We start from the raw sequence: 25918 nt of genomic DNA on the forward strand, positions 1-25918 counted from the left end.
CTCCACTAAATTTTACCCATTCACTTTTAATTACAAATTTTAAAACTCATGACATGTCAAATGTGGACTTATAATCGATGACGGATGGAGTAATAAACTGTTAATATACCTGTTTATTAATATTTTTTAAAAATAAGTACTTCATTTAATCATGAAAATAGTCATGTTTTTTAATTTTTTTTTTTCTCATCCATCAAAATTAATGATGGAATTTTTACGCAATTTCTCAATATCGTACTATCTAGTAGGAGTATCTATTTACTACTACAACTTATATTTGACTTACTATTTATATTCATTTTCCTTTCTCTTATATATTTTTCTTAGATTTTATTAATTATAGTATTAAAATTTATGTTGTTCAATATTAAAATAATTTTTTCAAAGATGGAGTGAATATGATATAGTGATTTAATTTTTTGAGATTCTACTTTAATCGAATCAAAAAATATTCGGGTGTCTGCCACTTTTCATGCTTTTGCAATTGGCATTGTAATCCGTGGGCGAGTTGCTTTCGGCCCATCAATGTGCGCTCACTGGTTTCAAGAGTACTATTAAAAACTTTTTGTCTTTATATGGAGGACATCCGCAATGCTATCTCTTATCCGTGTCTCTTAACCGTCTTATTTCTTCATTATTCATAGGCTTCACTGTACTTTTCAGCTCATTTCTTAACTAAGAGACAACACCTGCATCCCTCTATCTCTTAACCATCTTTTAACCATCTCTTAACTATTCATTCAATTTCATTTTTTATTTTTAATTCCAACAAATTCAATTAATAAAAAACACACTTCATTATAAATAAAATAAAATTACAATTTAAATACCTAAAAAAATAAAAAAGACATAATTAAAAAACTAGAAATTACAAATTGCACACTTAAACTCAAATAAAAAAAAATGGAGGCAAAGAAGCAGAAGAAGGAGTTCTCTAGTGACGATCATCTAACGGTTGCCAAATTTTGCCCAAATGTGCTACATTAGATCCTCCTAGAGTTGGGCGTGGACGGTAGAATCACGTGTCCCTGCCCGAATAGACAACCGCTCTTGCAAAGACGGATGCACTCCCGTTCGAGGCGGACTACTTGCGGTTGACCTTCCCGGGGTTTCAGGGTCGAACCAATTTTTCCGCCTCAGGTCCTTCTTCGGCGACAATCATGTTGTGCAAGATTATGCACGTATACATGATGTCGACCATATTCTCCATAAACCACTGTCGAGCCGAGGCTTTGATAATGTTCCATCGAGCTTGGAGAACCCCGAACGCTCTCTCCACATCCTTGCGAGCAGACTCTTGCTTCTGCGCAAAAAGAGACTGCTTTTCGTCCGCATGCCTGTTGAACGTCTTCACGAAGGTTGGCCACTTCGAATAGATGCCGTCGGCAAGATAGTACCCCATTTTATACGGCGATTGTTAGCGACGAAGTTGATGGCCGGCGCTTTACCATTCAGAACTTCAGCGAAGAGGTCGGAGTTGTTGAGCACGTTGACGTCGTTGTTCAAGCCGGGGACCCCGAAATACGCATGCCAAATCCATAGCCGGTAGTCGGCGACGGCCTCGAGTGTAATGGTGGAGTGGGTACCTTTGTGGCCGCTCGTGTATGACCCCCTCAACGCCACAGGGCAATTCTTCCATTGCCAATGCATGCAATCGACACTCCCGAGCATCCCGGGGAATCCGTGCACTTGTTCGTGAAGACGGAGCAGAACCTGACAATCTGCGGTAGTTGGCTTCTTCAGAAATTCGGCGGTGAAGGCTGCCCGGACGCCTTTGCGAAGTTCAACAAACAAAGTCGCCCAGTGGATTCTCCGACGTGCGGGTATTCGTCGAACGCATCCGCCGTTTGTCCAATAGCAAGCTGACGGATCGCCGCAGTACATTTCTGGAGCGTCGTGTGGCTAGGACGGCCAACAGCGTCGAACCCTTCTCTGAAGAACTCTTCCCGTGCCGCCAATGTAACAAAAATAGCGGGCGTGACATACGAAACGGCGACGGAAGTAGATATCTCCCCACACCGGGTTCGGACTGAAGTAATCACGTTCCAACCTTGCGGCGGCTTCCTCCCGGTTACGGTGGATGTATGTCCGGCGTCGCCTAGAAGGCGCGGCGGCTTCCTCCTCCCTACGTCGATCTTCTTCTAGCGATTCTTCCATTATTCGACGCATTTGCTCAAATGGATCCATAATTGATTAAATTTGGGAGAAGAAAAAAATAAAGGAATGATTTTATAGAAGTGATTGGAGAGGAAAGAAAGAGAGATGAGAGAATAGATGTGTGTTTGTGTGTAAAATGGAGAATGGAGAAGAGTATATATAGAATATAAAAAAAAAATTAAGAATATGACCGTCCCGTTTTTTTTTTTTTTTTTTTTCGAAAAATCTGATTTTTTTTAAAAAAATTGAATTATGACGTCATAAATCCGACGCCCACTCGCGGGTCGGCGAGTGGGCGTCACGCCAGCCGCCCGCGCGCGCCACGTGGCGCCGGACGCGTGTCTCGCTAGCTCGAGGCTAGCCTCGCCGGGACGCGTCGGGCGTCGAGACGAGACGGGAGCCGCAACGCTGTCTCGATGCCGTCTCGTCTCGTCGAGACGAGACTGAGACCGCAACGAGGCAGCGTTGCGGATGCTCTAATCTTTTATTACTAGTTCTTTTTATTGCAGCAAAAAAGGCCACGCCATTGCCTTAGCAGCCACCACCCTCCAGCCCAACATCATGTGAAGGAGTTAAATCAAAGTATGTAGTAGTTAAAAGAGAGGCCTTAATCCACTGACTGCTAGAAGCCCATCTCCCAAGACCTCACACTTGTGCCTGAGAAATAGAAGCAACTAGTGACTGAGAGATGGAAGCAACTACACGGCCGCAGTGGGATTCAAACCCAGGGTCATTGCAGCAAGATTTGCCCCTCCGTTGCCAACTGCGCTACGCACCTGCGGGCGTTACTAGTGAAAATCAAATACTCCCTCCGTATCCCATAATTTGACACCATTTGACCCGACACGGATTTTAAGAAATGTAATAGAAAGTGGGTTGAAAAAGTTGGTGGGATGTGAGTCCTACTTTTAAAGTATTAGTTTTATAATAAAATGTGAGTGGAAATGAGTTAGTGGAATATGGGGTCCACTATCAAAATTGGTAAAAATGAAAGGTGACAAAGTTTTTGGAACGGACTAAAAAAAAAATAAGTGACAAATTTTCAGGGACGGAGAGAGTAATATTCATTTTAACTTAAAAAAGGAAAAGAATGTAAAGAAGAGAACCGACTATATACTCTAGAGTAGTATATGTAAAATTATAGGGACGTGATTGATTGCTAATTACTCCCTCCGTTCCTCAAATATTGTCCCACTTTGACTTGACACGAGTTTGAATAAATATAATGAAAAATGAGTTGAAAAAATTAATGTAATGTGGGTCTTATTTTTATATATTAATTTTATAATAAAATGTGAGTAGGAATGAGTAAGTGGAATATGAGGTCCACTACCAAAAATGGTAAAAAGTGAAATGAGACAAATTTTGTGGGATGGACGAAAATGGAAAAATGGGACAAACTTTCAGGGACGTAGGAAGTATTTACTAACGTACTAACTACTTCTGTTAAAATATACTCCCTCCGTCCGCCATTAAGAGTCCTATTTATAGGCAGCATGGGTTTTAAAAAATGTTAAGAAAAATGGGAGGAAAAAAGTTAGTGTAATAGAGATCCTACTTGTATATATTAGTTTTAAATGAAATGTGGGTGAAATAAGTTAGTGGAAGGTGTGACCCTATTATCATTTAAGGTAAAAGTGAACCGAGATTCTTATTTGTGGATGGACTAAAAATAAAAAACGGAACTCCTATTTGCGGACGAAGGGAGTACTATTAAATCTTAAGGATTCAGTGGTGTCACGTGAAAATTCATTTCATATTTGTTAATTTGAAATTTGTCTTTTAGTCATTTCTTATGCAAAGCAATTTTCGTGATTCCCATATTGTCAACACACTTGTAAAATTGGCAAGGCAGTGTTTTGAGTATGTCAACTAAATTTAATTAACATTTTTTTCATTATAGTATTTGACATTAACTTGGTTATCGAAAACATTGAAAAAACTTTGTGGGACAGACAAAAACAGAAAAAATGGGACAAGCTTTCAGGGATAGAGTATATGTTTTGTGAAAAAATAATTTAAATCGAAATAATTATATGAATTTAAAGTTTTGAGATATTTTAAATAAAAGTTAGTTATAACTAACAATATTTGATTTCCATTAATACCACCATTTGATATATTATTTACCATTAGTACACTTTTTTGACATTGTTATAATAGCTTGTTGACATAGTGTGGAATTTGAACTTTTTCATTGTTTTCAGATAGAATGGACTAAATTTGGTAGTTATCAATTTAAGGTAAAGTTAATAGTCTAATAGTACCCTAAAACTATATCTAAGCATTGATATGGAGACATATGTATGAATATGAGTATACAAGTTAGAGCATCCTCATTGTAGTTCGTGGAGGCTCTATCTCGTCTCGTCGAGACAAGCCACCGACGGACCGCGTTGCAATGGTCCCATCTCGCTGAGTGTGGTGCTAGGGGAGAAAATCGATGAGTCAGAAAAATGGTATAGGTCATGAACAATGTAGATGAATTATGAAAGTACTGCCTTCGTTCCATTCAAGATGATCTTATTTTCTTTTTTGTTTGTCCCAATCAAGATGACCACTCTCTAATTTTAGTGATACGGAGTGAGTAAGAAATAAGGTTGTTGATAGCCTTATGAATTAAAATATAAATAAATAAATAAATGTGACGTTGGACAAAAAAGAAGAAAGGAACAATTTCAGCTCTATAAATGTTGCCATGACAATTGTTTTCAAGTAAGCATCATGTTCAAAAAAATTAGCTGAAATAGAAAAGACTGCAAAAAATTATAAATAGTTTAAAAGGCAAATTTATACCTATTCTTTTTGTATAAAATCTAATTTCGTGGAATTTCATAAAAATCAAAAAGTGAGAAAAAATAGAAGAAATGAAAATTTCTAAATAATAACAGTAAATTTTAAAATATGTTGCAGAAAAACAGATATTTTGATATTTTTATGAACAAAAAAAATCAAAACAATGTAATCTGCAATCAGCTTTGATCCATTTCAAGAAGAGAAGACTGTTGATAATAAGGCAATGTCAAACTAATTCTTCCCCAATTTCCATTATGCACTCCCTAATTCACCACAAAGCCATTTCCCGATTCCCTTCCCACACACCACTCTCCAATTACTACCTCTCACAAATCAGCAAGAACAATGATTTTCTCACGATTCACTCCAAAATTCGTTTCAGAACGCTGACTAAATGCTCCGCCGCATCTCTTCAACCTCTACGTTACAATGGCTGGGACGATTTTCAGCTCGATTCCGGTGAGGTAAATCAGTTTCGTAATCTTCTTAGCTCCTCTGGAATTGGCGATAAGAAGTATGTATTTGTGTATCTGTTTGGCTTTATTTGCGCACTGGCGATTTCTAGAGTTAAGGTTTCATGGATTATGGTGTTTCCAGCTTGTGCTGTGGTGTTTGCTGTTGGATTTTCGGCTGGATTGGTTAAAGGGGGTCACTTGAAAGGGTTGAAATTGAATGGGAATCGGAAGAAGATTAGTGATGAATCTTTAAGAGGTTGCATTGAGGAGTTAAAGAAGAATGAAGAGAGGGTTTTGGGGATGAAAAATGGAATTGGAAGATGCATTGAGAGAAATCAAGTTAGTTTAAGTGATTTAGAAGGCTATATTGATGTTATAGGATCTGTCAGTGTATCTCTTCGAAACACGACAACTTTTGTGGAGAATTGCGTGCAGAGTGTAGTAGGTGGTAAACAAGACAAGGATGGGGGTTTTCATGACGAGTCCGGTAGGAAAAGGAAGAAATCGGGTGAAAACGGGTTGAATTTCTCTCAGTATTTGACTGGTGTCTTTGGAGCTAAGCTTGATGATCCAAAGTCTGGTAAAATTGGGGGCGTTGGTAAGATGGAATCTGTGGATGCAGAGGTGAACAATGAAAAGCTAGAAAACATCTTAGCTTCTCCTGCCGAAGAAAGAAATCCAAATTCTTCATTAAGCGGAAATTTGGACCCATTTGATAGCTCTAGTAGAGCTCGAGATAGTGTTGGATATTCTGTTGATGAGTCTGGAATGGAATATATGTCTTTTGGAAATGAGAAGAAGAATTTCGTTGAGATGAATGATACTGCAAAATCAGTTTTTGACCAGACAATCTATACTTACCAGAATAAGACATCAAGGTTCGTGAGCAATCAGCATATTCACATGAAAGATTGTGAGGATGAGACTGAAACAATGTCGTCTCACAATAGTTTGTATGATTCTGTGGATGTTAGCATTAACATGAACCGTGTAAAAAGTTCAGCTACTTCTGGTCGCCAGAAGAAAAGCAAAACCACAAGTAGAAATTATCTGCATCCTGAAAACATGGAAGAGGAATTATTAGATTCCCATAGATATCCTTTTGAGAATGTGGCTTTTGAGCCCGAAAAGGAACCGAACTTTGCCAATCAAGACTCTTCATATGAGAATACCTTTGGTTCTTCTCCATCTTCGTCATGTAGTGATGATTTGAAATTCAATAGGTATCTTGTGGAAGCTAATGATCTTTTGAAAGAAGCAAAGAGGTGCTTGACACAAAAAGTTGATGATGGTAGTGCCGAGCATGCACTGCATAAGTCTGCAATGCTACTCTCAGAAGCAATAGAAATGAGGCCGATGAGTTTATTGGCTGTGGGCCAGTTGGGTAACACATATCTCCTTCATGGAGAACTAAAACTGGGAATGACCCGGTACTTGAGATCCCTAATCGTCAAACCTGATCAACTTGCTAACAAAGACAAGATTAGATCTTCTCTTGTGGTTGCTTGTGAAGAATGTGAAGAGCTCCTGATTAAGGCAGGAAGGAAATACAGATTGGCCATGTCAATTGACGGGAATGATATGAGAGCCTTGTATAATTGGGGCCTCGCTCTTTCCTTCCGTGCCCAGTTGATCGCAGATATTGGACCGGTAAGCAATTTTTCTCTAGAAAGAATATCTCTTTTCCATATTGATGTTAATTAGTTAGAGCCTAGTACTTTCTTAGCTCTACTTGATATGTATATAGTGCTAGAGTGAACCTATTGTTTTCAAAAAAATTTATTGAAGTTAGCCTTTTGGTCTTATCACTCATTCAGTCCTTATGTTGATACTACAGAGTGCTGCACGTGATGCCGACAATGTCTTCTTGGCCGCCATAGACAAGTTTGATGCCATGATGTCCAAAAGCAATGTTTATGCCCCTGATGGTACTTTACACCTAACTTGAACCAAGTTTGCATACTTTACTTTATAGTAATATACTGAGGTTTTGAGAAGTATTCGGATTTCTGCCGATATCTTACCTTAAACCTACTTCAACGACAAGGAAAAACTTAGACATTTGTATTTATCTGCACATCATCATAATATTCGGAGTATATGCTTATTTTATCAAGTAATTTGCGCATTGCAGCTCTTTTCAGATGGGGTGCTGCATTGCAGCACAGGGCGCAGCTGAGGCCTAGTCGTAGTAGAGAAAAGGTGAAGTTACTGCAGCAAGCGAGGCAATTGTACGAAGATGCTCTTCAGATGGATTCAAGAAATCCTCAAGTACGACGAGCCCTGTCGTCCTGCGCGTCGGAGTTGAACTCATGGTATACTTGAAAATAAAGGTATGAAATTGGAATACCAGGGCAATGAATATGGTCCTTCAATCACATTTTTGTGCAAGTTCTCTGCACTTTCTGTTGTGTGTTGATTTCATCAAAGAATAATGAATACCAACAAAATAAAATTTAGTGGACCACAATATGTAATTCAGATTTTACCCTAGTCCACTTATAGAATAAGAGGATCCTGTTTTGAGTTTTGTGATGAGCCATTGTTATTCTCAATTTGGTGAAAATTTTGATTTCTGAATATTGTTGTATCATTCTCTTGTAGATTGTTGATGAATTTGGTATGTATAATATTGAATTCCCATCCAGATAGTATAAGTTAAAAGTGCTATGATTGATAGATTAAATAGATGATCCATCTGTTATTTACCATGAGTACCATCAGCAATGCTGAGGGATATACTCAGAATTCCATGCCACGTAACTGTCCCGACCCAAACAGGATTGGTACCTCCTACAATTACTGCGAGGGTAAATGGAGAATCATTATCAATCTTCTTTCAGAAGAGATATTACAAGCAATGTGTAGTAGTTGAACGATATGCACTTGAAAAAGGGAAAATTATAATTTAAATCATGAGTAACTTTTAGTTGACGTTTAGTTAACTTATGATCAATCTCATAACTTATAAAAGTAGCTAATTAAATCTTAACTCTTGTACATTGAGATTTCTCAATTGTGTATACAATTAAAATTTCGATGAAATTTGTCGTGACTTTTGTACTTTTCGCCATTATATCTCCACCAATTGCATAAATAATCATCTTCTAAAATCGACCATTATAATATTATTCATATGCTAAATTTACTTCACAGGAGAGGAAAGGCGGCTGCTTCTTGATTATTGCTTTAACAATGAGAAGCCTGATTTTCAATCTTCAAATTTGAGAGAACCATATATTTTTTTAGGGATATTGGCATCTAATATCATGAAACATTAAAAAAGTTGAGTTTTTCCCATAAACTTTAAATTTGTCAAATAATATCACGAACTTTATCCTGGGTTTGTTTTTCCCCACGAATAGAAAATTTCATGTTATTTTAATAAATTGAAGAACAATTTTCGAGGGAGTGCTTCAAGAAAAACTATCTTCAAAGATTGAAAAACTTGAAGCTCTCAAAATTGTTGTCGAGAAATTACGAAAAAAAATCCGTATCATAATATTATTTGGAAAAATTTTCATTTGTGGGAAAAAAACAAACACGGGTTAAAATTCGTGATATTATTTGCCAATTTTAAAGTTTATGGGAAAAACCCAACTTTTTAAAAGTTTCATGATATTAGATGCCAATATCCTTTTTCTTTTATCATCATCAATACTAGAATTACTGCTTAATTCTTGTTGACAAATTGATTCCAAAAGTGACTACAATCTATACAACTGACTCACTATCCTAAAAGATGGATCCTAACTGTCGATTTTCTAGTGAATGCAGTACTTTTCCTATGGTTATTCTACATGTTAGGAAGCATCTTGGAAGGTTATATACAGAAAATTGTGAAGCATTTTTTTCCATCACCATCATCCATTAAAAGAGGGTAGCTGTTTGTCTACTTAGACGACCCGAACCCATGTTCCACCGCACATTGGGCACCCGTATGCCCAGCGGCTGATCCACCACGTTTCTTTCTCGTTCTGATTGGAGGGAGTAGCAGAGCCAGGTGAAGCAAAAGCACATGTCTGCCGCAAGCATCTTATGCACTGCAACCAAATAATGGAAAACTTTCATCAAGAAAGCTTCTGGCATTTGAAAACGAAAGTTGTAGCTTATTTGCAGTATTAACTACAGATTAGGAGGGTTAGGTTCGATGTTAAATGAGAGAAACTCCTACCTTGTACCAAGTTCCTTCGAGCCCAGCTTTCCAGACGGTTGTTACAACATCTCTCCGGGATCCCATGATACCGTAGTATGCTCCAAGGCCCACTGAGGTATTCAATCCAAAAGCTGCATCTCGTTCGGACATCCTACGCTTTCTTGGCCACAGGGTGTGAGTTCCATTATGAGCATCGACGTTTTCAGTTGAACTTGGCTCAACCAAACTCATTGAGCTGCTGTATTTCGTGCCCTCGTCTGATGGACTCGTGCCATCTCGATCTGACCAGGGCCCTCCGAACATGTTCCTCTTGTGCCATTCTTCAGCTGGAGGATGGAGTTCCAGCTCACGAAGAAGCAGGCCTGCTGCATCTGCACCTCTAGGCCGGGGCATATTCTGCAGAAGAACATAAGGGGGAGACCATACGATCAGTGATTAATATGCTTTGGCCAATTATAAGTTTCTAGTGCTCGGGCTCCAGCGTCATAGAACAAAATATCATGAGAAGTTATCAACCAAGTATAATTTCATCTACCATGAGAAGTTATGTACCTGCATATGAGGGCCAAGTGATGCTTCAACAACCTCTGGTAGAACTGTATAGTTTCCATCGATGTAATGAAGGCGGACCTGGATGTTGCTACTGCCGACCTGTGAAAGAGGCAGTTGATGTTGCAATCCTGATGTCCTCCGACATAGATCCATAAGTATGAGGAAAAGGACTTTGACCTGCATGGAATGCCGGAGATATAAACAACACAATTCAGGGTAAATCGCAAAGAAAGTTGTCAAAGAGAGTTAATATTTCTTAATTCTTATTCTTTCTAACTTAATATTTTTCTTAATTCTTTTTTTTTTCTGCTCCTAAAAATACAAAAAAACAGCTCAAATAAACATAAAACCGATTAGTTTCTAATTCTTTCCCTGTCTTAAAAAATAAATTGCTGTGACAACTTTACCTCCTCAAATGTATATCCTTGACCTGCATTACCAGAACCTAATCTTGACCGGCTAGTTGGGCCTTCTTCAGGTGCCTTCACACCATTTCCTACTTGTCCAGTCCTTGGCTGTGTTTCTTCTGATCTGATAGTATTTGATGCAGGTTTTGCAGTTATTGAGTTGGTTTCTTCTGGTTTGCTCAAAATACCAATCTGAGGCTTTTGGACTGACGAATCGTTATTTCTTTGAGCAGCTCCAATGAAGCGGGGAAGTTGTGTTCGACGAAAGAAAAAACAAAATAACAGAAGTTGGCATAACCGATGAAGGAAATGACAGTCACCAATGAGCCGAACAGCTGGAGTTCCTGGAAATGTTCCTGTGTTGATACTTATCGGCATAAAGGTGGAAGGGCCAGTTACGGGGTTCGGAGCTGTGCTTGGAACAGCAGTATCACTCGTACTACTAATCTTTGCAATAGCCCCTTGTACCCAGGCTTGCATCTGAGTACTACCTGTGGAGCTTGAGGTTCCACCTTGTGAAGCTGAAGATGAAGTACAAGTTGTGCAAAGGTCAGGAGTCAGGAGAACATAAATGACAAGGAGAAAACCCACTTAATTAGCTCAAGCTAAGGGCAGTAAAATTCTTTGCTCCAGACCACAATCTTGTAACCATATCCGCTACTAACATTGCATACTCACCCGGAGTTGTTGCAGGAGCAGAAGTACTTTGGGTAGGGCTTGTCACCAAATTACGACTCCCACCTGTACCTGAGGTAGGAGCATGACTTGCAAGTGTACGACAGAAGCTTGCATAACGTCGCAAACGTGTAATGAAGTGTGAAGCCAGATCAAGGACCGCATCAACATAAGCCTGAATCAGCACACTGTTACTGAGGTGGGTACTATACATGTAACACCAAAACATATACATGTCCATTGCACATGCAAAATGCAAGAATTATCAAAATATCAAGAAGATAAGGCAAGACAAGCCAAGAGTAAGATTTAAACCTGAATACTGAGAACAAGAGCTGGATCAACAGCCATTGCGTCAGCATCAATACTAGATAATGTCTCACCAGATGCTTGCCAAGGTTCTTGCACCAAAGCTGAAGGATTTATTAAAGCTGATTCAATTCCTTTACCGAGCATGTCCAACAACAACCTTGCTTGCATGTCGAGGACCATGGCTCTAACCTCTTGAGCAGTTGTTCCTTCAAGAAGCCTGCATTTTATTCTGTCCAAACTCTGCATTTTCCAAAAAATTGTTATGTAAGTTTCAAGATCCTGTGCTAAAAAGATTTACACAGCTTACCATCATATAATCAAACTAGAAAATGAAATGAAAATGAGCACCAATTAACATACAGGTCCATACTGCTGCCTGTGTTGTGTTGAGGGAAGGGAGTGAAAGTCAGCATCCAGTACAGCAATAACACTGTTCAGCGATACTGGAATATAAATTTTTACACAAATCAGCAAGAAGCTAAATCATAGTTGAACATAAATATTCGACAAACATGCAATTATTGTTTATGCACTAACAATTATTCTTGCCTTATCCATATTAGCAGGAGGGTGAACAACTATCAGCATCAATTTCTTAGTAAATGTGGTATAAAAGAGCATGAAGGGGGTGTTTGCTTAAATGATAGGAGGCTATCCAACACATACTTTGAGCACGTCAGATCATGTAATCCTTCAAATACTCAATCCTACATATTGTATAACTAAGCCATCATCCAAAAGTAAAAGCCCACTAAGGTGATGTTTGCTTCAAATATTTTAAGGACACTGAGAATAAGTATGATATACAGCAGGACTTTTTCTGTTTTTTCTTTCTCCTTTTTGTTTTGGTTTTTTTGGGTTTGAGTGATGGACTTGTTTTGATCCCAGACTCATACACTAATCAGTTTTCTGAACATGCCAACATTTGTGGCATCCTGCCACTGAGACATAATTATATGAGAAAGGTTTTGTTCCACAGTCAGAGCAAAGTGCTACTGTGTACTTGGATAGCATGGCTTTTAAACCTGAATATAGGAATTAAACCGTCTTACCAATGCCATCCTCTGCAGCACTCTGTGTACAGCCAACTGCATCCCACCAATCAACTCCAACCAAAAGACTCCACCAAAACCTACACAGGCATGAAGTAAAAGATTCAGAGGCATGACATGCATAATCACAAAACCAATTCACACTCAATATAGTATAGAAAGACTGAAACTAGATAAACCAATGTAGGATAATGTTCAACAAAATAACCTTTCAACTATTTAGTCAACGTACCTCTCAGCAATAGCTCGCTCCCACAATGCGGAGTTGGCTTTTGCTTGACTACTAGCAGGGGGAAGGACACGTATAATTTTCAATATAGTACAATCCTTGCTGCCATCATGCCAAACAGATGCTGAACAGCAACTGGTAGAAGAGAAGGCAGGAGCAGCAATGGCAGAGCCAACATTCACCTGGTAGCTATCAACAGCTGTGAAGTTTGCACCAGAGAAAACATGTACCCAGCCTTGAAGAAATGAAACAGCAATCTCGCCACCATGAGCAGAGTACACTATCCGAGCAAGCGTTCTTATATCACTAGGCAGATCAAAAGGATCAAAACTGACTCTTTTCTCAACAGCAGATTCAGGAGTTACTTTTCCATCATGGATTGGTGGTATAGACACTCCTCCAGGACATTTAAACTCACTGGGTGCTGCAATGCATTTATTCACTTTACTCACCCAAACTGTTTGCTTAGGATCCTGGCTACCAGAATTAGAGCTAGGATTCCCAAATATCTGATGGATCACAACATTCTCGACAGATGATTCCCAACGTTGAACTCTCCAGCCATTGACTGAAGGACCTTCATCGGGATCGTAGGGGGACATGTACTGCCCTACACAGAGAGTCAAAGCCATTACATTGTGATATATTATAGACACAACGACCTGAAGGAAAATTTTCCCCCACTACAGTGAAAATGCATTATCTCTCTCTTAATCCTCTGTCATGTATTGTGTTGGCCAAGTTGAGGTGAAGGGCACATACCGCTCTCGTCCCCCCAAAAAAAGTCTTTATAAAGAGTGCATGCGTATTAAGTATGTGGATCTAACAAGCATAAATCAGTATACATGTAGGCACCAGCTGATGAGAATTCAAGCAAACATGTAAAGGCGAAAAAAAGATTAATGTCAGTCAGTATAAGAGTAAATACCTTCAACTATCACAACAGAGATTGCGGAACCACCACGTGTTGGATCAAAGGCAACAGCAGTGACACCAGAACCCCAAGTTGTCGTAGCTTCTAACTGAGTAGCAGCCTCAGGACTCACATATGCAGAAAAGTTGGAAACGGGAGAACAATGAAGTATTACCATATCACTGTAATCCTGTTCTGTCTTCTTCACACCTTGTTTTGCTTCTAATAGCAAATATTCCTGCCAGTTAAACAGATACGCAGCCAGAGGGGCAAAACCATCCCAGGCAGGGGGGTTAAGTGAGGGGGGGACTTCATTGTTCACGCTTGATTTTGGGATGGCTTGAAAACCATTTCCAGGGCCAGGTGTAACTTCCCAAACAACAACAGTTGATGGATTTACTATGGGGACTCCAGCCACATGCAATGCTCCAGAATCTGTAACAATAGCATCAGCGGCCATTATTCCACTAGGTCCAGCTCCCAGAAGCCCTTTACTGGTGCAAAACCACTTGGAAGAGGTACCACTCTGATTGGGTGGCCATTGGGACCAATGTAGCTGAATAGATCCCGAAGAGAAAACAGCGCAAACACAGAGAAAATTTGGCCAACCAGCTGTCAACAGATGCAAAGAAAGTCACTCAGATAGTCATATGTAATTCTAGAAACAAGAGTCATCAAGGAAGATATTTTATGATTAACTATACTTGGACAATGGATTACAGTAGACATCAACCAAAAGTAGTTTCCAATTGCTTTTTTCTTAATAAGAGTTTATTTTTCTGAAGCAACTGAAATTGTCAATAGAACAATTGGCACACCAACTATCATTCTACCTTCTAAAGATTGCAATGCATGCATGAATAGGAGAAACTCAAATCTGCTTCTGGTTCTGAATTACACAAATGAATGTTTCTTCCTCATCATTTTCCTTACTGCTTGCAGCATATAAAAGGTTAAAAATTCAGAATTACACATAAAGGAGCCTTTTATATTAAAATGAATGGGTTTCCTAAATATTGTTACTAATAACATCAGTAGCTACTTTCAGTTAAATATAGAGTAATTTATGAACAAGAAAAGATGAGTATCTGCATATAAACATTTAACTATCTATATCCTGCAAATATACCAAGATGAGAAAAAAAACAGGGGGACAAAACCCAAAGAAAACAACTTGTAACATACTAGAAGAAAGAATGAAAAGAAAGATAACCTGGATCATGTGGTTGCTGCGAAAGGAATTTCTCCTCGAATGTAGACGTTGTCGAACCACTAGACCTAGCTGAGAGCCTCCTATACTAATTTTACGACAAACAAAGGTTAGCATGACAGTGATAATATATTTCCCACATTTTCTTCACATGCAAGATGATCAAAGATATACATACAGGAGAAGCTCCTGAGAGCCACTTCGTAACAACTGCAATATCCTGGCGCCACTCATATTCAAGCTGCCAGCAACTAGCTTCTTTTACAAGATTTGCAGGTCCCTGCAATACAACTGAGCAGTCAGTATGGGAGATGATAACTGCTCCAAGCAAAATGGATGGTCAGTCACAATTAAGTTCTACAACTATGACAAAGGCCACTAATTTTCAAGCATATTCAAGATTTGTGTACCTGGGAAGGCTGAGTCAAAATGGTTATCCGTCCATGGAAATTAGCTATGAGCAGTGCACGGGGACATGAAGTAGGTGACCACTCAATGAACTGAACAGAGTCACGAGGTGAATCTGTCAACCAAAAAGGATTAACCAACAATCTAATTGGAATACAGTTATAGTGCAATAGCATCCCTTCAAATAAACAATAGAATACCAAGTCAAATACTATACCTGCAATGACATTGAAAACTGTACATTCAGTAGGTCGCTCAGGTATGACTATATGTATTGGGATCCAAAATGGAGGATTGGCAGTTGAGCTACAATGACAAATACAATGAATCAGAATAATAGGTCAGCACAAAGCATAGTAGCATACACAGTTCCAACAAATCAGTTGCTACAAACTAGTTTATGGGTCAACATTGTGGCTCAGATTATCTAGTCTAGAATTATATATAGAGCAGAGAACAGCCCTTTACACAAAACGGAGCAAGAGAGAACATAATACTAAATATATGTAACTAGAAAAAATGAGTAACACATCCTGGATATACAATATTTTCCAGTATAAGTTTGAACTAGCCATAGGTAAATGTGAGATCAATACAATACTGATTATTGTAGCATGATTGCAACCAACCAACTACAAGTGTACTGAAGAAAATGTGGAATACTGCAGAGAGAGAAATGTGGATGACATTCTCCTAAGTTTGTTGAACTTGAATCATCACCAATAAACTACCACAAAGGGGATAGCACCACCACATAAAGCTCCATTTATTAATTGAAGTAGGCACACAGAAAACAAAATGAAGTAAGAGCCAAGTGTCATTTCTATAACGTAATGCTCGAGTGTATCAATCCAGAATATAAATAATGGAAAAAAACTTCAATTTGATGAACCAGTAGGTGAAGGAGAGGTATCATTGGATATGTATGCCATGCGAGTAAGATGCACAGAACACGGTGCAAAAATAAAATTTACTAACCTCGGGATTCTTGCACAGGTTTCTGATGCACAGGCTATGCAATTTAACTTCCCACACCAAGCAACAACACTGCAAGATAACCAACACAAATATCAAATATGTGGAGAAACTGCAAATCGTAAGTGTTACCAGTTAGGACAAAAAGAAAAAGATACATTGTTGATATATAAAACCCCCCAAAAGAAAATGAGGAAAATGAATAGCGGATATAAGAAAGTTCACATAGCATGTATACCAAATTAAAGACATAACAACTATGATCCTGTCGGGGTAATCTTCCAGCCAACACAATTGAATAAATAACAAGCACACCTAATTAAGATCCAAGAATAATGAGAAGAAATCAAGTCATTCATTTAAAACTTAATATTAACACCTTAAGTTATCTGGAGCTAATTGATATAGTTCTCCAATATTTTCAGCAGTTGATTGAGCACATGAATTTAACATATGAAGATTATACAATCCACAAAAATTGACTCAATCAAGTGCTAGCTCTAGTGCAACAATAACTAACCGAGAGGACGCATTTTAACAAGACATGAAAGTTGCAAGATCAGCACTCTAAACTCAATTCGATAAAAAGCTGACAAAATTTAAAAATAATCTAGGCAAGCACCGTGCAATCGTGTATCATACTACTAGCTAGTGAAGGTCCATGAAAAATGTCTCTACAAAATCTTAAGAGGCGAGTTCAAAGTTTGTTCTGTCTCATAATTATCCATTACTTCACTTCCTACAAATGCTTGACAAAGCCCACAAGCCAAAGATGCTAATTAACACTGACTGAGAAAAGTAAAAGCCTCAACCTTCATATCTCCCCAATTTAATTATCCAAATAAACCTCGAAAACACACCTAAAGGTTCGGCAGAGCTCGGGAACGCTCATCTTATGCTGCAAATTAGACTTGGGCTGCTTCAGCTTGATGTGAAAAACGGTTGCCGGGGTGCCGGAATCCTCATCCATGGAATCGCCAGTCGAATTCTCAGCCGCAGTGTCCTTTTCCGTCATCACCACGTCTTCCTCCCTGGCGGCCGCAGCTTCTGCTTCTGCTTCTGCTTTATCGGAAATGGCAGATCCGGGAGAAGACGGTTCGAGCTCGGATTCCACAGCGGCAGTGGGTGCTGATGGTGGAGGTGGGTCCGGTGGTGTTTGTTCCGAATTGGTTGTGTTGGTGGTGTTATTCATTTAGATTGAACAGTGATTGACCAAAAAAACCCTAATATATGTGAAATTGATATGTATGTGTAGAGAGAGAGACGGAGAGAGAGTGTGTGGAGGTGAGAAAGTCGCAATTGACGGCGACAGGAATGACTGTGGTGAGTGAGAGTGAAAGGGGCGGAAGGGATGATTGGATTTGAATTTGGGGGTTAGGGTTTTTGAAGACAAGTCAGCAGATTCAGCTGATTCTGTTGTTTGCTGATTTCTTTTGTTTTTTTATCACCTTTCCGTTAAATCTGTTGGCTCCTTTTTGTTTTACTTTTATTTGATAAAAAATAATTTTGATAAGGATAACTCTTGTGATCTACTGAATCGGTATCAATATATTAACTAATATATTAACTAGTACGACAATAATATGCAATTTAGTTGGTAAAAGTCATATTAGGGGACATTTTCAGTTCAAACTTGGGTAAAGAATGAAGAACATTAGTTAATCTTTTCAAAAAAAAATAGTTACAAAAGGAAAATATTTGGGTTTGCACTGCCACCTCCATCGTTAGCGCCGGCTCCTCACTGTCGTCATCTTCCTTCCTGCTCCATTGCTCGTTGTTTCCTCTATGTATCCTACCTCATTTCGTATCGTTGTCGTTGCCTCCTCCATCTTAGGTTGAACCCTCACGTGAGCACACAAGTATCTATCTTATATGAGTGAAAATTATCGTAAATTAATATTTTTAGTTAAGTATCCACAGTAGATAAATGTACATATTTAAATCATAAATGTTGATAGATTTCTTTATCTAAAGGATAGCCCTAGTAACATGTTTGTGTATAACGAAAACACCATTTTTTATAAAGTAAATTGTGGGTTGCATACTAGCAATAAACATACAAACACTTTATTGTGTTCTTAAACAAAAATAGGATGAAATTATAAAGAAGTGTCTCGTAATATTAATTGTAGGGGAAAAATTATTTTACTTTACTAATAACTCAAACAAACAACTTCAACTTGTTATAAAATTGGTGCTTTGGAAATGGCTAAATAACAAATAATGAGACAAGATTATGATGTCGATTTAGACTCAAAACAAATTTTGTTTTAAAGATATGACAAACTTAAGCACTAGTAGTAATTTTGAAGTGTTATTGTATATTGTGCATTTAAAATTTTCATTAGTTGGTTTTGAAAGATGTGTTTATGTCATTAGCAAACAACTATGGGTTGAATATTTTCACAAATAACATTATTTTTTAATTTACTATTACTACTACTATTATTATTCTAATCTATACCATATATAAAAGGGGAGTTTTGGGGGTATTTAAGGAAATGCCCACAATATATGAAAGGAGAGTTTTGGGGGTATTTAGAGAAATATCATTTTAAAAGATATTAGGTTATTTAAATAAATTGTTTTTTTTTAAATTGAATTTGTAGTGGTAAATATTAATCTCTCGTTTGTGTGGCCTCTCAAACTAAGAGTGGAGTGAGTGGGTTGTAACCGCCACATTTATGTGTGCAAATTGTACACGACCCATTTTTGTAACTGCCATTATTAACATAATTCGTTGTTCTTTGTAAAAATGCTCGAACTAACAATAACCAATGCCAATACTCCGACTAAAGGGACCCAGCAGATATTCCCTGAGATGATCATGGAGCTGAGTATGTTATTGAGTCTTCTGGAGTCTTTACAACTGTTGAAAAAGCTTAGCACACAAGAAGGTTAGTACCAGTAGGTCCAATAAGATTCTTAACCTCCCCTTTTTCATATGATGCACTTCTTATTAAAAGTTGTTGTGTAGGGTGGTGCTAAGAATGGATGTTGTTTCCAATGCTAGCTGCACCACCAATTGCCTTGCTCCTCTTGCCAAGGTTCTTAAGAAATCCAAGTTCTTTTCTATTGTAGATTATCCTTTAATTTGTATGAGTTTTCAAGAGCAGCTTCTTTTCAATCTCGTGGAATGCAAACATTCATCATCTACTATTCTCTAACAATTTGAGGGTCTGATGACGACTGTCCATGCAACAACGGGTATGTGTTATGCCAGTAGCTGCTTCCCTGCAGATTTTGAAATATCACTTTCGCTCATAATTATCCTTATCTATAGCCATGCGTGATCTCAGTTCTCTTTGTTTATGTCCAGCTACACAGAAGACTGTTGATGGTCCTTCACTAAAGGACTGGAGGGGTGGTCGAGGAGCAAGGCAGGAATACTGATTATAAATTTGTAACTACCACATTATTCAGAATTGTTTTGACAATAATTCGAATTGCTTCTTCATATTTTTTGTCTATAAAAATGTAAGTTTATTGCTCACTTCCACATTACCTTCTCCAGTTGCATTATTAAATATTCAGCAATTTTTTTTCAATAGGGTTCTTATTACTCTTCGGTCTTCACCAATAGTCAGTGGCGGAGGAAGTTCAAAACAAGGGGAGACGGTGGTACCCCCAAATTTTTCCTTTTTTTACTACTACTACTATTATTATTATTATTATTATTATTATTATTATTATTATTATATATATAATTTTATTAGGAATGTATTTTACAAAAATTTCCTAAAGATAGTATGAATATTGGAGGAAGATTCATCTAAGAAAATAAACCAAAATCTAAGCTTTGAGATAAATCTAAATTAAAAAATTAAACCCTAATTAAAATCTCTAAAAACCTCCATCTGTCAATTGCTAGACCAAGCCTCTAGTTCAACAATCCTTCACCTTCCCATCCGGTGATCAGCAGCTGCAAAAGCAGTGTCGCGCTCGGCGCTCCGTCAACTGCAGAACATTCAATCCAGCCATCCAGCCTCAGAACCTCTAGGTTTGTTTCATGATTTTGTGAAACGCTATTAAATTAGAGATTTGCAATGATAAATTTTGTTTCCCAATTCCACCGCCTAATATAAATATTTAATACTTTTCTCTAATTTCTATGAGTATTAAATAGCTTTACTGCAGTGCTGCTGTGTTGTTAAAACTTTAATTTAATGTTTGTTTAATGGACAATGATAAATTCCTCTATTTATCATTCTAGTTGTAGTTGTAGTCGTAGATTTGTAGTTGGAGAATGTGAAAACATGAGTTTTAGAATTGGATGCTATGTATAGCGTAGAGAGAGTATTTTCTGGAATGACGTTTGTGAAGAATAAGTTGTGAAATAAAATTGGCAATTAACCTTTGAATGATTGTTTGGTAACTTTCATTGACAATGAAATGTTTCTATAAGTCTCTGATGATGATATAGCCCATCGCTTTGAGGAAATGAAGTCTCGTAGAAATATAAATTAGATGTTATGTATAGTTTTTGGTTTATTTTATTTTAAAATGCACGAGTTCGAAATTGAATAATATTATATATATTATTTTATCGTTATTTTCTATTTTTTTTAGTGTTATGTAATTATTTATCATATGACTCGTACCTCCGAATGACAAATCCTGGGTCCGCCACTGCCAATAGTAATGCATTAATATTCATATATTTTACACATACTTGATTGTTATGTTACTAATTTTGTGCTCTTTTTGAAACCAAAGAGATCACCTTACTTACTTACTTCATGAGTCATCAAAGTTAGCTACGTTTGTTTTTCTTCTTTTTTTTTAACGTTGTCTTCAGGTTATTTATCAAAAACTGTTATTGTTACTTTTTTCCCCGCACCTGGCATTAGGATTCAAGGAACATTTTTCCATAAATTTAATTTCTATAATATTGCACTCAAGTTCTTTCTATAATATTGCACTCAAGTTCCGAAGTTCTAAAGCTAAGTGTGTTTAAAATAAAGAGAAAAGGGAAGGTAGATATTTACCTTGCTGAAATCCAGAAACTGGGAAGGAAGATGAAGAAGATGAATAATGCGGTGCATTACTTAGAGCATTATAAACTTGTATGGTTGTATATCTAGATTTTTTTATTAATGCGTAAAGCATTAATTTAATTATTTATTTATTTAATGGGTTATTTTTAATTCATGTAAACTAATTTATTTAATTCTTTATTTGTTTAATGTAATTGGATTTGCTAATAGTTAAATTATATAGTGTTTTGTTTACTTGATTCATCTTAACAGATTTCATTTATTCAATATTTTATTTGCCTAAAAATTTATTGAATAATACTTACTATCTCCGTTCCCCAAATTTTGACATACTTTGATCCGGCACGAGTTTTAAGAAATGTAATGGAAAATGAGTTGAAAAAGTTGGTGGAATGTAGGTCCTACTTTTAAAGTATTAGTTTTATAATAAAATGTGAGTAAGAATGAGTTAGTGGAATATAAGATCCACTACCAAAAATAGTAAAAGTGAAGTGTGTCAAAATTTGAGGGACGGACCAAAATGGTAAACTGTGTCAAAATTTGGGGGACGGAGGTAGTATTAATTAGTGTTTGTTAGTTAATTGACCTTTAAAATCAAACAATCCATAAATTTTTGTGATATTTAAACAAAATAAGTTGTGGTATGATTTATGTAATTTTGATATCTTTGTATCTATATATTTTAATTTAGAGTGAACTACAAAAATAGTCCATGGATTATGCGTTTATCTCGCCAATGAACCCTGGACTTTAAAAATATCCCCAGACAACACTGGACTAGACATTTATCTCGAAAATGGTCCTTTTTTCACTGTTTCGTGCCGAAAATACCCTTTTGGGGGTTATGGGGGGTTTGGGCAATTTGGTCTTTTTACATTTTAAATCTGATATTATTTCAGTTATGTACTAAGTCTAATATTATTTCAAAATTATCATTCTTCTTTCCTTTTGGCATCCTTCACTTTGTTTCTTTATTTCAATATTAGATTTAATTTTATAAAATTAAATTTTAAATTTCAATTTTTAAATATTAATAAAAAAATTTAATTATTAAAATTACAGTATTAAATAACTAATTAATAGTTTTAATCCATATTTGATAGTGTCTAATATTTAATCAATAAGGTATGACGACACCTTAGTTTTAATCAATATTTAATAGTTTTAATCATAAATAGATCATATAACACGATTTAGTCAACTACATAATATTTTTAGTCAAATTCTCCTATACATTAGATGCATATTTATTTCGGAATAAATCGTGTTATATGATCTATTTATAATTAAAACTATTAAATATTGATCAAATATAAGGTGTCGTCGTACCTTATTGATTAAATATTAGACACTATAAAATATTTATTAAAACTATTAATTTGTTATTTAATAGTAATTTTAATAATTAAAAAAAATTATTGATATTTAAAAATTAAAAATTAAAAATTAATTTTATAAAATTAATTCTAATATTGAAATAAAGAAACAAAGTGAAGGATGTCAAAAGGGAAGAAGAATGATAATTTTGAAATAATATCAGATTTAGTACATAACTGAAATAATATCAGATTTAAAATGTAAAAAGACCAAATTGCCCAAACCCTTCAAAACCCCTAAAAGGGTATTTTCGTCACGAAAACAGTGAAAAAAGATCATTTTCGAGATAAACGCTTAGTCCAGAGTTGTCTGAAGATATTTTTAAAGTCCAGGGTTCATTGGCGAGATAAACGCATAGTCCAAAGACTATTTTTGTAATTCACTCTTTAATTTATGTTTCAATATTATTCTAATATGTTTAATGTATTTTAATTTTTAAGTTAGTATAATTTTTTATATAATATTGATGTGAGAACTAAAATATCAATAAAAGTTTGCAAAAGTTGAAACTTCGATGAAGTCAAACCAAGTAAAGTGTATAGTGTATTTCATAAATATAATTATAAGTTCTTAATATCTTACTAATAAGTTTGTGTACAATAAATTTATTAAAAATTAATAAATTAAACTATATTTTCACTTTGTCACCAGTGATTGATTATCATAATAATAAGTACTTATGTGAAGTTGATTTATAATATTTAATTATAATTGAAATTTTAAAATATCTATTCTAAATATACATATTGTAGTAGAATTAATTTCAAATATTAACTACAACCAATGCCACCAATGCCACGTGTTGAATTATTTTTCAATTTTTACTAAATTTGTTAATATCTAATTGTTGTTTTATATATATTCATTTTTGTTTTGTATGGTATAGATATTGAATTATTATAAAGTAAATTATGATATGTGCGGTACACTGCTTTTGTATACTACTCCAGTTTTTAGCTAAAGATTGGGCTGTTCATGTCCATAATATAGAAATTTTTGAAGCTCGATTAAGATGGGCCCAACTCATTGCTAAATGGATTTTCTAACAGACATGTTCCTCAATAATCCATGATAGTCCAATTTCCTTTAAGTGGTAATTACTAATACTACATTATTTAATTAAAAATAAATAAAATTTGTAGACAAATCAAAACGGGGAATAGGAAATTATAAAAGTCAAAGCACGTTTCCGCCAGGCGCCAAATGGCCCTTAAATACTGTACACTTGTTTTGTAATGAAATACTTTACACTTGTAATTACAAAATATGTGCAGCTTCAATTGGAAGTGGACCAACTTTATTAGAACTTCGGAAAAATTTAAAAATTTATGTATTTTTTTTTCACAATTTTTAAAATTGTATATATAAAATTAAATATATTGATAATTTGTATATTTAGACATAATAATATTTATATTAAAATTTTATAGAGAAAATGAATTAATCGAGCTTTAATTTTTAAATATAATTACTAATATCACTAATATTTAAGTATTAAACTCAAAATAAATAGAGATTCAATAGTGACACTCTCAAATATATTTAAAGAGAACATTTCGCGTGTATATATAACTAGTATATTTTGTTGTATATATAAAACAATCATTGAAATGGCACTATTACAAACGCCAAAGATACTGCCTTCAAACTTGAAATTGTCACGTTGAATTAATCCACGTTATTTAATCATTATTCCCCTGCGTTTCTAGACGCAAGAGCAATATATACCGCTTAAAAGGAAAATTAAAGTGGTGATGAAAATGAAAAACAACGACTTTTTGACTTTTTGTGTTTCCATTTTCCAATAAAGATACTATTCCAATAACCACTTTATAGTGGACGACGGCGGAATTTATTTCGAAAAGTTGGTCAACCTATGACAAAAACACATAGAGCCAACGTCAAGTTAGTACTTCCTCATCTCAAGTTAAGAATGCAATTTAGTTACGGCACGAGTTTTAAAAAATTATTGAAGTGGGTCATAAACAAAGCGAGATAGTAATTGTTGAAGTGTATACTAATTGAAGTGAAGTAGTGGAAAGTGGGACTCTTTTGACTTTTTGTATGTAAAAGGTTTTTGTTTTGTTTTAATTTTATGAAAATAATGGCATTTGAGTGTAAATTTCATCAACAATAAGGTTAAATTTTATGTCCAAATATGGTAAATTCTAAATAGGACTCTTAAATTGGGACAGACGGAAATGACAAAACATGAGTCTTAAACTGAGACGGACGGTATATAGTAGTACATACTCCCTCCGTCCCATGAAAATATTGGTAATGGGTATGATACAGATATTAAGATAAATTTATAAATTAAGAGAAATGATGAGAATGGTATGGCAAAGACTAAAGTAAGAGAAATAGAGGGAATAATAGTTAAAGTAGTGTTAGTGGATGATGAAACCTATATTATTAAATTGATATAATTTTTTAAAAATGGAATGTATATAATTTTAATAGGATTGAAAAAAAATGGAAAGCATATTTTTATGGAAGGGAGAGTATTTTTCATGTAAACTCAATTTGTACAAGTCAATTATGAACATAAAAATTGCAATAAAGATTGTCCTAATAAAGTACTCCACACATAAAAGAATTGGAAAACCATTAAATATTAAAAAAAAATGGGAGTGGGTGGGAAAATTTAAACGTTCGGTTATGTGGTAAGATGACCCCACGCCAACCCACTTTCAACTGCACATGATAATAAAAGTATAAATTAATTTTATCAATCTATACATATATAAAAGGCGAGTTTTGGTCTTTTCTTGAAATATTTATATGTTTTGTCCTTATTCTGAAATATTTATAAGTTATGGACCAATTTGAATATTTTAAGTAACTCATGAATATTTATTTAGATATTTTAATGAGCATTTGACTAATTCTTAAATCACTACAATGACTCATTGGTGGTTACAAATATTTAAATAGAATAATGAGCATTTAACAAATTTTGTAACCTATATTGTCTTGATTTTAAAATTTATGATGTTTTAATTCCATGATCTCTCATGTACAAAAACCTTGTCGCCGGTTTGAAATTGCAAGTCGGTCCGTCGGACATCAGCGTAAGACTTTTGTCTGTCTTGGGCTTCTTTCATTCTCACACGGATTTGTCGAACAATTTCAATCATCTACTCGACTGCGTCGGGTCCAAGTACCCTTCGTTCGCCAACTTCATCCCAGTAGAGCGGTGATCTACACCTTCTTCCATATAAGGCTTCATACGGCGCCATGTTAA

At 35.8% G+C, this 25918-nt stretch overlaps 2 protein-coding genes across 4 annotated transcripts; one reads left to right on the plus strand and one right to left on the minus strand.

Moving 5' to 3' along the window:
* The first annotated feature begins 5117 nt into the window (after positions 1–5117).
* LOC125202337 lies at positions 5118–8053 on the plus strand. 2 transcript variants are annotated; one of them, XM_048100716.1, is made up of 4 exons: positions 5276–5417; positions 5551–7058; positions 7246–7336; positions 7543–8053. In XM_048100716.1, the coding sequence occupies exons 2-4, from the start codon at positions 5709–5711 to the stop codon at positions 7731–7733; spliced, it is 1632 nt and encodes a 543-aa protein (XP_047956673.1). In that variant the 5' UTR covers positions 5276–5417; positions 5551–5708; the 3' UTR covers positions 7734–8053. The 2 variants fall into 2 exon arrangements, with proteins under 2 accessions (XP_047956672.1, XP_047956673.1); XM_048100715.1 differs by having other exon boundaries at positions 5118–7058.
* Positions 8054–9029: 976 nt separating this feature from the next.
* LOC125200875 (mediator of RNA polymerase II transcription subunit 16-like) lies at positions 9030–17649 on the minus strand. 2 transcript variants are annotated; one of them, XM_048098687.1, is made up of 16 exons: positions 17158–17649; positions 16301–16369; positions 15540–15628; positions 15325–15437; positions 15093–15194; positions 14918–15002; positions 13720–14316; positions 12795–13401; positions 12563–12642; positions 11871–11953; positions 11514–11750; positions 11202–11373; positions 10524–11044; positions 10117–10293; positions 9583–9960; positions 9030–9451 (listed from the first exon to the last, which is right to left on the minus strand). In XM_048098687.1, the coding sequence occupies exons 1-16, from the start codon at positions 17487–17489 to the stop codon at positions 9305–9307; spliced, it is 3789 nt and encodes a 1262-aa protein (XP_047954644.1). In that variant the 5' UTR covers positions 17490–17649; the 3' UTR covers positions 9030–9304. The 2 variants fall into 2 exon arrangements, with proteins under 2 accessions (XP_047954644.1, XP_047954645.1); XM_048098688.1 differs by lacking the exons at positions 15540–15628; positions 16301–16369; positions 17158–17649 and having other exon boundaries at positions 14918–14997.
* Between the last annotated feature and the right edge of the window lie 8269 nt (positions 17650–25918).

This window comes from Salvia hispanica, chromosome 1 (genome assembly GCF_023119035.1).
Source record: "Salvia hispanica cultivar TCC Black 2014 chromosome 1, UniMelb_Shisp_WGS_1.0, whole genome shotgun sequence".
NCBI lineage: Eukaryota > Viridiplantae > Streptophyta > Magnoliopsida > Lamiales > Lamiaceae > Salvia > Salvia hispanica.

Bases quoted from the DNA above. Each gene is read 5' to 3' on its own strand.
- LOC125202337 (XM_048100715.1), top strand. From the start codon at position 5,208: ATGCACTCCCTAATTCACCACAAAGCCATTTCCCGATTCCCTTCCCAC. The intron at 7,059-7,245 runs GTAAGCAATTTT...TTGATACTACAG, and splicing joins TGATCGCAGATATTGGACCG to AGTGCTGCACGTGATGCCGA. The intron at 7,337-7,542 runs GTACTTTACACC...TGCGCATTGCAG, and splicing joins CAATGTTTATGCCCCTGATG to CTCTTTTCAGATGGGGTGCT.
- LOC125200875 (XM_048098687.1), bottom strand. From the start codon at position 17,489: ATGAATAACACCACCAACACAACCAATTCGGAACAAACACCACCGGAC. The intron at 15,438-15,539 runs GTATAGTATTTG...TTTGGTTGACAG, and splicing joins AGTTTTCAATGTCATTGCAG to ATTCACCTCGTGACTCTGTT. The intron at 10,294-10,523 runs GTAAAGTTGTCA...CATTCCATGCAG, and splicing joins AAGGATATACATTTGAGGAG to GTCAAAGTCCTTTTCCTCAT.